This window comes from Acanthopagrus latus, unplaced genomic scaffold (genome assembly GCF_904848185.1).
Source record: "Acanthopagrus latus isolate v.2019 unplaced genomic scaffold, fAcaLat1.1, whole genome shotgun sequence".
In the NCBI taxonomy this organism is placed as follows: domain Eukaryota; kingdom Metazoa; phylum Chordata; class Actinopteri; order Spariformes; family Sparidae; genus Acanthopagrus; species Acanthopagrus latus.
The window spans coordinates 8,304-20,817 of NW_023504079.1; the positions used below are offsets into that span (position 1 = coordinate 8,304).

Below are 12,514 nucleotides of genomic sequence, written 5' to 3' on the forward strand. Positions count from 1 at the left end.
GACATGCAGCTCAACAATAACCCGGAGTTGGGATTTGAACAAGCGACCTCTCAATCACTAGCCGTCCGGCTGTACCAGCTGAGCTACAGCTGGCCCCACTTGATTTCAGTAAATACAAAACAACGTGGAAACAACAAGAAGAAATATTTCATTACAATGAGCTACCCCAGTCTATTAAGATTCTTACATATTGTACCTTTAAAGAGCTGCTGGTTTAAGTGCTTCCCTACTTTACCACAAGTCAGAACAGGCAACTTGAGTTTCATCAATTATTTGACTTATATCTCAGTCAGTTATGCATGACCTAGATGCTGTGAAAGTGAAATGTGAAAGTTATGACTATACTGACATATGGAATTTGGTGAATTATTTCTAGTGGGAAACATGATAGTATCAGTCAAAAGAAATGTTGTGACATATTTGTGTTTGACTTCAATCAAATCACTAAGTACATACCATCAGCTGTCAATCTGCCAACTTCCTGGCTTATTATCTTGGTATACTATATACTATACTATATACCTTTGAATTTCCTGTGAAACAAGTTGCTGGTGCATTCCACCTTACACTGGCAATGTTGAGGGAAGTGACTTCAGTGGGACAATAACTTTAAACAAACAAGTTGTGAAATGTAAGTGAAGTGCTGAAAGAGCAAGAGGACATGTACGAAAAGAAAAACTAAGACAATGTTGGTAATAAAATAACAATAACTTATGGCCAAATGAAAAGACAAGCATCTGCGTATGAATTGCTCCCTGGACAACATTAAATCCATGACATCAACATGATCCAGGACATCTCCTATTCTATCCTTTATATAGAATATTCTTTTATATTTTGAATTCAACATCACCCTGACAGAGAGCAATTCTGGCATAACTATATATATTCCTAGAGCAGATTGTGTACTGAGTCTCATGATGGAGAAACACATTGTCAGTATTGTGATGGCTCCCCCTGTGGTCTAACATGGGCATACCATGGTACACATTTTGTTGCATCATATTGACAGTACAATATGTATGTTCAACAGAAATATAACTTATATATTACTGAAGATAGAAAACTAAGTTTTGAAAAATGATAAGTAAAGAGAACATACCTCATTTTTCTTGCCTTCCTTTTTGTAAAATATCTAATTGTGCTGCATCCATCAACACTGGAATTTACAGCTTTCAAATCTAGAGGCACCATTCTCCAGGTGTGTTGGCTTATGATATTTAAACACATTAATGGCTAGATTCACATCAACACACCTTGTTCTAGAAGACAATCAACAGCAACATCTTGTGGTAGATGGTATGGTGTAAAGAGTGACAAAACTACATTGGGCTTTAAAGTCACTTAATGTGGAAAAGCTTAGATTACAAAGTCAACATTGTTCCAAGCAAAGCCCATGATTAACTCTAACAGAGGCAATACTTGCAATTTAGGAGTTGGTGAAAAATGTTTAAATGTGTAAAATCTGCTCTGATGCCTGCAAAACAATCAGTCGGTGTCTGAAATAGCATGTAAACAACCCAAAGAAGCAGTAAGGGATTACTGTTCAGGCTTCCAGTCACATTCCCACCTCCTCAACATATTCATAGACTTCCTCCTCTTGTCCAACAGATGTCCCCACAGTTTCCCTCCCCACCTGACTGTCACATCTTTCTTCCCTCATCAACATTAAAGTTTTCTGACCTCACCGGTCTCCACTTTCCCATATCAGCCTTGCATGTATTTAACCAGGCCATTCCCACTCACTTGGACTGGGAAAACGTTTAAATTCTGAGTCAGTTGGCATCGACTCATAGATAAAACATTTTCTAAATGTTGTGAAGATATGAAAGGATTTGAATTTCACCTGTCAATCTGACGTTTTCTTTTCTCATTATAATTGCACAGCTGACAGCTTCTTTTGTCCTGTGAAAAAAGGTGTTGGTGCATTCCACCTTTGAGAATTTTGAAGGAGGTACCACCAATGTAATGATACAAATATTGTGGATAACATTTGTAGTCATAGAGCAGGTCGACTAGTGATCAAAAGGTCGCTAGTTCATATCCCGGCTCCGGGCAAGGCTGGGCTGCATGTCGAAATGTCTTTGAGCAAGATACTGAACCCCACATTGCTCATCAGTGAGGGCCCTGCGATGAGCTGGCGACTTATCCAGGGAGTACCCCGCCCCCACCCTGAGAAAAGGCTGGGATTGGCTCCAGCAGCAACGTCCCGCGACCCCATGGAAAGGGATAAGCGGTTACGGATAATGACATGACATGACATGACATTTGTAGTTATTGGGGTAAACTTGTTAATAGATGATATGATACATTTAAAATGCACATCAGTGTTTCTCAGAGTTAGTGCAGTTAATCCCGTTAGAACCTGTATGACATGGGTTTATTGAATTAAATAGTTTACAACATGTTGTTTTAATGAAGGTAGGTAGACTGTATGAACATTTACAGGGTTTATTAAAATGTAAGACTTTTTAAGACTCTTTTAATATCATACATGAATATTTTCAGTCCATAATGTAATACATAATATATACCTTGATATCTCAAAATGTCCTCATAAGCACTTTGTTAATGCTAGGACTGGGTGACGAAATCAAATCACAATATTTTGATAAAACAGGCTCTATTTCGATATCAGTATTGCAACAACATTGAGGGGTGAGGGCTGCTGGTACTTTCACAGAATATTAACACAAGATTTTTGATAAATTCATCATCTTCAAACTCATCATCAGTGGGTACTGACAAGTATTAGAACAAGTTCAAAGAAATCACATCACTTTACTGTAATGCATTTAGTAAAACTAGGAAAAGACAGCACTTACCATACCATATCCAAAATCTAAAATGATATATCATCTCATACCACTATAACAATTGTAGGAGCCACATTAAAGTTTTTTATGTTTTACGTGAGTTACTTTTAGATGTTCTATTTTAGTGACTTTTTTTTTTTTTGAGACAGACAGAGAGAGAGAGAGAGAGAGAGAGAGAGAGAGAGAGAAGCCGCTGCCTCATCCAGGACTCCACCATGCACATAGATGACACCTGACAGTGGAGCCACTTGACCCTTTGTGAGTTATAAATCCATTAACATAACTTTCTTGTGGGGCTAACAAGTCACCTTGCACTTTTTCAACGTGCTTAAATATGAGTCATGTTTCAGAAAAGCGCCCCTTTGTGCTTGTTAAGCTAACTGCTTGTTAATGAGAGTTAAGAATAATCTAATATGGCAGCTGTGTCAGCTGTTTATCTTGCCACAAATCTTAAACTTCTTCCAGATACTGAGTTTATTGTGACTTTGCTGTTGTAAACATTGTTGTTCCTACCAACAGTCACAGTAGTAATTTCTTGGTTTTATCACATTTTTAGATGTGTAGCCTGTATTTCTAGTTTGCACTTGCTCTCCAATGCATAGCCTAATAATAAACCAGTGTTTTATTGCTTGTTAAGAATTGCAGCTGCATGTCTTCCAAACCTCAGTATTATGATAATGTAAATAAACTCATGATGACAATGATTTGTTGACACAAAATAAATGGCAATTGCCTATCAGACAGCTACACAGGATACACAGCTGCCTAGTTAGTTAGCTTTCTGTAAGTACTTTGATTATTAATTTTACATTAATTACCCCGCGACCCTGCAGAGGATTAAGCGGCGTACATATAATGTGTACAGATGATGGATGGATTTTACATTAATTAATATACATATTGTGTTATTAAGGCCTGATAAATAATTTGGCAAACACTGAGTGTGCGCACCTACTGCCCTTTTCGGATTTTGAGCCCCTGCCTCTCTATAACGATGTGCATGTCCCTGGGTGTGAGGGGTGCTTCACCATGTCAGAGGCCTGCATGAATGGGCCCTCGACAGATGTTAACATCCACCTCTGGATATGGCGACAAGCGAGAAAGAATACATGATATCTGGTTCTTCCTCACAAGACCACTATCTTGTCAACTTAAATATATGTCAGTCTTTTGTTTTTATGATATAACATTATTATCAATAAGATGTCCTTTCATGACTGGGTTGTGCAACAGGCATATGTCTTAAGTTCCTTTATTTTGATGAATCCTACGTTTTTTCTTTGCAGTACAAGTCACTGTCATCTCTAGAGTCATTTCAAATTCATGTTCTGAATCATGCTGGCAAGTTGTTTGCCTTTTCTCCTCCAGTGTATGAAGCAAGCAGCCTCTTCTTTGCACTCGACCATACTCACCACTACCACCAGCCAGTGCATGTCAGCCAGGGTTCAATAAGTTCATGAGAGAATGATGCCACTACTAACATGACCATTAAAGACCCCACAGTAAAATAAACCAATAAACAATATAGAATTCAGAGCTACAAATCATGCCCCGGAATGGCTCTACCACCAGTACCATTTTCTGTTGGTGATATGCCACTCTGATTTAATTTCACGGAATTTCATCTGCCTGATTTCTCTTTTCTGCCAATATGATGAACATGCTTATACTTAATAGATTTCTGTGCATGTGTTGAATTAACATACATGTTCATTCCATTACAGTGGGAACAACTTTTGAGAAACTTAAAAAATAAAAACATAAAACATGCATTTTTTTTACCCACCAAGACTGGAAGACATGACACAAGAGACAATTTAAGTTCTTTAAATATTTTGTATTCTGATCATTTTAACCTTATTGACAGAAAGTATTAATAGCATAAGAAATCTCACAGAATACAGCTATGAACAATTAAATAAATACAGTTTGCATTAACAAGAAAATTGAAAGTGTATTGTTATGACATATATATCATGTATACCATGACCCTTGATTACACTTCAGGCATTGGTTCATTGTTGGGGTGTGCAGTCCACTAGTTACATGTGTTCCTTTATTTGTTCCCTTTACAGTATGCTCTCTGTGGAAGTGTTTTTTGCCATGCTATGTTATGCTGCTATGCTATCAAGTGAACTTAAAGCGTAACTACAAAGTGTTTTAAATTATTTTAAATTTAAAAAGAAAACCCAGCATATTTAATGGTCTTTTGAAAGACTAACAAAAGCGGGCAAACATTAATTGTGCAATGATGCTTTTATTTTGTTTATTTTAAATAAAATGTATTTTATTTATTTTATATTGTGTCTTTCTGTCCAGCTCAAGAGCCTCAGCGTTCACTGGCACAAATGTGTTTGGTTCGACAGCCATATTAATACACTGTCATCAATGTGTTCAGTCGGTCCAAAGTTAAATGTGCAATGTTTATTCAAAACCATACAACACTTTTTGTGTTTGTGCAACAGAGTAAATAACAATGTACATGGGTTACACTGTTTCTGTGGGGGTCATCCAATTAAATTAAAAGTTGTGAAAGACTTTTTGAAATAACCAATAGTATATACAGCTTCTGAAACTGTGTATACAACAGTATATAAATGATATATATCCTAGAAGAATCTATCCCAGTAGAATAGTTGTTGTTGTTAATAATTTATTAAATTAGTGTAACATAGGCTAACATAAGCAGCATTAAAGTGATCCATGGATTAAAAGATCTGAAGGAAGTGTTGTTTGTCGTTCCTGCAATTGTAGTTACAGCTGTTGTTGTTGCAGCAGTTGGAGTTACAGCTGTTGTTGTTGCAGCAGTTGTCATTGCAGCAGTTGTTGTAGCAATTGTAGTTACAGCTGTTGTCGCAGCAGTTGTAGTTGCAGGAACAGGACCCGCTGTAAAAACATTTTTCAAGGAATAGGTTATTAACTAAAAAAGTAGTTGTTCCTGAACTAAAATAATTTATTTTATCCTTGATTGCGGTCAAACTGACATCAGTGAACATCAGTATAACAGACTTCTACAGCTTAACAATTTACTTACATATTAATGCAACTGAAGAGGCGCCAAAGGTCACATTGAAGGTGTTTGAATCATTTGCAGCATCAACTAAGGTTTGAGCAACAGCAGTATTCATTGGGAGTGCTGAATTGGGGAGAGACTGATTGAACACAACTGAAAACTCTACCACAGTTCCATCCACTCGTGTTTGTTGAGCTGGAGCAGCCCTGAAATGTGAAACAAAAAAGGACAAAAGTCAACAATGATATGAGACGATTCTATATATGCATATTTGTAATGTAGATGACACTATCAGCATCAAAACATACAAATTTTAAGACCACAGAGATGCATATGAAGTCTTAAGCCACTGCTAAAAATGTTTTTACCTGAATTGTCTCACAATGCACTGGTCAAAGTCTGAACCAAATCTTGCTCGATATATTTGATTACACTGCAGAAAGACAACAAGATTCATAAAACATGATTAGCCATCAAGCACAATATGTTTCAAACGGAATTTTAAAAAATGCAATTTTCACAGAAATACATTTTTAATTATTATTAATTAATAAAATAAATGGAAAATGCAATAACTTTAAAGTTACTCACACGAGCTGTAACTTTTCCTGAAAGCTCTCTGAATCGAGGGCTCGTGCGATTTAGCAACTCATCTGTAAAGATCTCATTTTGCAAGGTTGCTGAAATGACATAGGTAACAGGGTCAGGTGTTGAGGTTGCTGCAGCTGTGGTTGTTGTTGTTTGGACGGCTGTGGTTGTTGTAGTTGGAGCAGCTGTAGTTGTTGTTGGGGAAGCTGTAGTTGTTGTAGGGGCAGCTATGGTTGTTGTAGTTGCAGCAATTGTCATTGCAGCAGTTGGAGTTACAGCTGTTGTTGTTGCAGCAGTTGTCATTCCAGCTGTTGTTGAAGCAATTGTATTTACAGCTGTTGTTGTTGCAGCAGTTGTAGGGTCAGGAACAGGACCCGCTGTAAAAACATTTTTTAAGGAACAGGTTAAAAACTCATAAAGTACTTGTGCCTGAACCAGAAGTATTTATTTTATACTGGACTGCCATCAAACTGACATCACTGAGTGTACCAGTATAGCAAACTTATATGGCTTAACGGTTTACTTACATACTAATGCAACTGAAGAGGCACCAAAGGTCACATTGAAGGTGTTTGATGCATTTGCAGCATCAACTAAGGTTTGAGCAACAGCAGTATTCATTGGGAGTGCTGAATTGGGGATAGACCGATTGAACACAACTGAAAACTCTACCACAGTTCCATCCACTCGTGTTTGTTGAGCTGGAGCAGCCCTGAAACGTGAAACAAAATTGGACAAAAGTCAAACAATGATATGAGATGATGAAAGTGTAATTTGGAATGTAGGTGACCAAATCAGAAGATACATATTTTAAGACCATAGAGGTGCATACAGAGTCTTAGACAACGGCTAAAAATATTTTTACCTGAATTGTCTCACAATGCACTGGTCGAAGTCAGAACCAAATCTTGCTCGATATATTTGATTACACTGCAGAAAGACAAGATTTAAAAAGCAAGGTTAACTGTGAAGCATGATACGCTTCAAAATGGATTTAAAATAAACAGCACTTTTCACTGAAATATGTTCTTAATGAATGATAAATATCTTAGGTTTCAGCTAGATACTGTCAACATAATTACACTCAGTAAAGACAAAATGAATGGAATATGCAACAATTTCAAGAATTACTCACACGGCCTGTAGCCATTTGTGAAAGTGCTTGAAATCGAGGGCTGGTGCGATTTAGCAACTCATCTGTAAAGATCTCATTTTGCAAGGTTGCTGATATGACATAGGTAAGAGGGTCAGGTGTTGATGTTGCTGCAGCTGTGGTTGTTGTAGTTGGGGAAGCTGTGGTTGTTGTAGTAAGAGCCATTGTCGTTGTTGTTGTTGGAGCAGCTGTGGTTGTTGTAGTTGGAGCTGCTGTGGTTGTTGTAGTTGGAGCTGCTGTGGTTGTTGTAGTTGGAGCTGCTGTGGTTGTTGTTGTTGGAGCCGCAGTGGTTGATGTAGTTGGGGCAGCTGTGGTTGTTGTTGTTGGGACAACTGTGGTTGTTGTTGTTGGAGCCACTGTGGTTGTTGTAGATGGAGCTGCTGTGGTTGTTGTTGTTGGAGCCGCAGTTGTTGTTGTAGTTGGGGCAGCTGTGGTTGTTGTTGTTGGAGCCACTGTGGTTGTTGTAGTTGGAGCCATTGTGGTTGTTGTTGTTGGAGCAGCTGTGGTTGTTGTAGTTGGGGCAGCTGTGGTTGTTGTTGTTGGGGCAGCTGTGGTTGTTGTTGTTGGGGCAGCTGTGGTTGTTGTTGTTGGAGCTGCTGTGGTTGTTGTTGTTGGAGCAGCTGTGGTTGTTGTTGTTGGAGCCACAGTTGTTGTTGTCGTTGGGGCAGCTGTGGTTGTTGTTGTTGGAGCCACTGTGGTTGTTGTTGTAGGGGCAGCTGTGGTTGTTGTTGTTGGAGCCACTGTGGTTGTTGTAGTTGGAGCCATTGTGGTTGTTGTTGTTGGAGCAGCTGTGGTTGTTGTTGTTGGAGCAGCTGTGGTTGTTGTAGTTGGGGCAGCTGTGGTTGTTGTTGTTGGGGCAGCTGTGGTTGTTGTACTTGGAGCTGCTGTGGTTGTTGTTGTTGGAGCAGCTGTGGTTGTTGTAGTTGGGGAAGCTGTGGTTGTTGTAGTTGGGGCAGCTGTGGTTGTTGTTGTTGGAGCTGCTGTGGTTGTTGTAGTTGGAGCAATTGTGGTTGTTGTTGTTTGAGCTGCTGTGGTTGTTGTTGTTGGAGTAGCTGTGGTTGTTGTAGTTGGAGCTGCTGTGGTTGTTGTAGTTGGAGCCATTGTGGTTGTTGTAGTTGGAGCCGCTGTGGTTGTTGTTGTTGGAGCAGCTGTGGTTGTTGTAGTTGGAGCCATTGTGGTTGTTGTTGTTGGAGCTGCTGTGGTTGTTGTTGTTGGGGAAGCTGTGGTTGTTGTAGTTGGGGCAGCTGTGGTTGTTGTTGTTGGAGCCGCAGTTGTTGTTGTAGTTGGGGCAGCAGTGGTTGTTGCTGTTGGAGCCATTGTTGTTGTTGTAGTTGGGGCAGAGGTGGTTGTTGTTGTTGGAGCCATTGTTGTTGTTGTTGTAGGGGCAGCTGTGGTTGTTGTTGTTGGAGCCACTGTGGTTGTTGTAGTTGGAGCCATTGTGGTCGTTGTTGTTGGAGCAGCTGTGGTTGTTGTTGTTGGAGCAGCTGTGGTTGTTGTAGTTGGGGCAGCTGTGGTTGTTGTTGTTGGGGCAGCTGTGGTCGTTGTACTTGGAGCTGCTGTGGTTGTTGTAGTTGGGGCAGCTGTGGTTGTTGTTGTTGGAGCTGCTGTGGTTGTTGTTGTTGGAGCAGCTGTAGTTGTTGTTGTTGGAGCTGCTGTGGTTGTTGTTGTTGGAGCCGCTGTTGTTGTTGTAGTTGGAGCCATTGTGGTAGATGTTGTTGGAGCAGCTGTGGTTGTTGTAGTTGGAGCTGCTGTGGTTGTTGTAGTTGGAGCTGCTGTGGTTGTTGTAGTTGGGGCAGCTGTGGTTGTTGTTGTTGGTGCAGCTGTGGTTGTTGTAGTTGGAGCGGGTGTGGTTGTTGTAGTTGGAGCAGCTGTAGTTGTTGTTGTTGGCGCTGCTGTGGTTGTTGTAGTTGGAGCCGCTGTGGTTGTTGTAGTTGGAGCTGCTGTGGTTGTTGTTGTTGGAGCCGCTGTGGTTGTTGTAGTTGGTGCAGCTGTGGTTGTTGTTGTTGGAGATGCTGTGGTTGTTGTTGTTGGAGCAGCTGTGGTTGTTGTTGTTGGAGCTGCTGTGGTTGTTGTAGTTGGAGCCGCTGTGGTTGTTGTAGTTGGAGCTGCTGTGGTTGTTGTTGTTGGAGCCGCTGTGGTTGTTGTAGTTGGTGCAGCTGTGGTTGTTGTTGTTGGAGATGCTGTGGTTGTTGTTGTTGGAGCAGCTGTTGTTGTTGTAGTTGGAGCCATTGTGGTAGATGTTGTTGGAGCAGCTGTGGTTGTTGTAGTTGGAGCTGCTGTGGTTGTTGTAGTTGGAGCTGCTGTGGTTGTTGTAGTTGGGGCAGCTGTGGTTGTTGTTGTTGGAGCAGCTGTAGTTGTTGTTGATGGAGCTGCTGTGGTTGTTGTAGTTGGAGCAGCTGTGGTTGTTGTTGTTGGCGCAGCTGTGGTTGTTGTAGTTGGAGCAGCTGTAGTTGTTGTAGTTGGGGCAGCAGTGGTTGTTGTTGTTGGAGCCATTGTTGTTGTTGTAGTTGGGGCAGAGGTGGTTGTTGTTGTTGGAGCCATTGTTGTTGTTGTTGTAGGGGCAGCTGTGGTTGTTGTTGTTGGAGCCACTGTGGTTGTTGTAGTTGGAGCCATTGTGGTTGTTGTAGTTGGGGCAGCTGTGGTTGTTGTTGTTGGAGCTGCTGTGGTTGTTGTTGTTGGAGCAGCTGTAGTTGTTGTTGTTGGAGCTGCTGTGGTTGTTGTTGTTGGAGCCGCTGTTGTTGTTGTAGTTGGAGCCATTGTGGTAGATGTTGTTGGAGCAGCTGTGGTTGTTGTAGTTGGAGCTGCTGTGGTTGTTGTAGTTGGAGCTGCTGTGGTTGTTGTAGTTGGGGCAGCTGTGGTTGTTGTTGTTGGTGCAGCTGTGGTTGTTGTAGTTGGAGCGGGTGTGGTTGTTGTAGTTGGAGCAGCTGTAGTTGTTGTTGTTGGCGCAGCTGTGGTTGTTGTAGTTGGAGCCGCTGTGGTTGTTGTAGTTGGAGCTGCTGTGGTTGTTGTTGTTGGAGCCGCTGTGGTTGTTGTAGTTGGTGCAGCTGTGGTTGTTGTTGTTGGAGATGCTGTGGTTGTTGTTGTTGGAGCAGCTGTGGTTGTTGTTGTTGGAGCTGCTGTGGTTGTTGTAGTTGGAGCCGCTGTGGTTGTTGTAGTTGGAGCTGCTGTGGTTGTTGTTGTTGGAGCCGCGGTGGTTGTTGTAGTTGGTGCAGCTGTGGTTGTTGTTGTTGGAGATGCTGTGGTTGTTGTTGTTGGAGCAGCTGTTGTTGTTGTAGTTGGAGCCATTGTGGTAGATGTTGTTGGAGCAGCTGTGGTTGTTGTAGTTGGAGCTGCTGTGGTTGTTGTAGTTGCAGCTGCTGTGGTTGTTGTAGTTGGGGCAGCTGTGGTTGTTGTTGTTGGAGCAGCTGTAGTTGTTGTTGATGGAGCTGCTGTGGTTGTTGTAGTTGGAGCAGCTGTGGTTGTTGTTGTTGGCGCAGCTGTGGTTGTTGTAGTTGGAGCAGCTGTAGTTGTTGTTGTTGGAGCTGCTGTGGTTGTTGTTGTTGGAGCCGCTGTTGTTGTTGTAGTTGGAGCCATCGTGGTAGATGTTGTTGGAGCAGCTGTGGTTGTTGTAGTTGGAGCTGCTGTGGTTGTTGTAGTTGGAGCTGCTGTGGTTGTTGTAGTTGGGGCAGCTGTGGTTGTTGTTGTTGGTGCAGCTGTGGTTGTTGTAGTTGGAGCTGCTGTGGTTGTTGTAGTTGGAGCAGCTGTAGTTGTTGTTGTTGGTGCAGCTGTGGTTGTTGTAGTCGGAGCCGCTGTTGTTGTTGTAGTTGGCGCAGCTGTGGTTGTTGTAGTTGGAGCCGCTGTGGTTGTTGTAGTTGGAGCTGCTGTGGTTGTTGTTGTTGGAGCCGCTGTGGTTGTTGTTGTTGGGGCAGCTGTGGTTGTTGTTGTTGGAGCTGCTGTGGTTGTTGTTGTTGGTGCAGCTGTGGTTGTTGTTGTTGGAGATGCTGTGGTTGTTGTTGTTGGAGCAGCTGTTGTTGTTGTAGTTGGAGCCATTGTGGTAGATGTTGTTGGAGCAGCTGTGGTTGTTGTAGTTGGAGCTGCTGTGGTTGTTGTAGTTGGAGCTGCTGTGGTTGTTGTAGTTGGGGCAGCTGTGGTTGTTGTTGTTGGAGCAGCTGTAGTTGTTGTTGATGGAGCTGCTGTGGTTGTTGTAGTTGGAGCAGCTGTGGTTGTTGTTGTTGGCGCAGCTGTGGTTGTTGTAGTTGGAGCAGCTGTAGTTGTTGTAGTTGGGGCAGCAGTGGTTGTTGTTGTTGGAGCCATTGTTGTTGTTGTAGTTGGGGCAGAGGTGGTTGTTGTTGTTGGAGCCATTGTTGTTGTTGTTGTAGGGGCAGCTGTGGTTGTTGTTGTTGGAGCCACTGTGGTTGTTGTAGTTGGAGCCATTGTGGTCGTTGTTGTTGGAGCAGCTGTGGTTGTTGTTGTTGGAGCAGCTGTGGTTGTTGTAGTTGGGGCAGCTGTGGTTGTTGTTGTTGGGGCAGCTGTGGTCGTTGTACTTGGAGCTGCTGTGGTTGTTGTAGTTGGGGCAGCTGTGGTTGTTGTTGTTGGAGCTGCTGTGGTTGTTGTTGTTGGAGCAGCTGTAGTTGTTGTTGTTGGAGCTGCTGTGGTTGTTGTTGTTGGAGCCGCTGTTGTTGTTGTAGTTGGAGCCATTGTGGTAGATGTTGTTGGAGCAGCTGTGGTTGTTGTAGTTGGAGCTGCTGTGGTTGTTGTAGTTGGGGCAGCTGTGGTTGTTGTTGTTGGTGCAGCTGTGGTTGTTGTAGTTGGAGCGGGTGTGGTTGTTGTAGTTGGAGCAGCTGTAGTTGTTGTTGTTGGCGCAGCTGTGGTTGTTGTAGTTGGAGCCGCTGTGGTTGTTGTAGTTGGAGCTGCTGTGGTTGTTGTTGTTGGAGCCGCTGTGGTTGTTGTAGTTGGTGCAGCTGT

The 12,514-nt window shown here is 42.2% G+C and overlaps 1 protein-coding gene across 1 annotated transcript; it reads right to left on the minus strand.

Annotated features, from left to right (window-relative positions):
- Positions 1-4,067: 4,067 nt before the first annotated feature.
- Positions 4,068-7,749, minus strand: LOC119016298 (mucin-5AC-like). The gene is made up of 7 exons (XM_037092064.1): positions 7,553-7,749; positions 7,283-7,347; positions 6,945-7,129; positions 6,421-6,794; positions 6,198-6,262; positions 5,851-6,035; positions 4,068-5,702 (listed from the first exon to the last, which is right to left on the minus strand). The coding sequence occupies exons 1-7, from the start codon at positions 7,733-7,735 to the stop codon at positions 5,473-5,475; spliced, it is 1,287 nt and encodes a 428-aa protein (XP_036947959.1). The 5' UTR covers positions 7,736-7,749; the 3' UTR covers positions 4,068-5,472.
- Between the last annotated feature and the right edge of the window lie 4,765 nt (positions 7,750-12,514).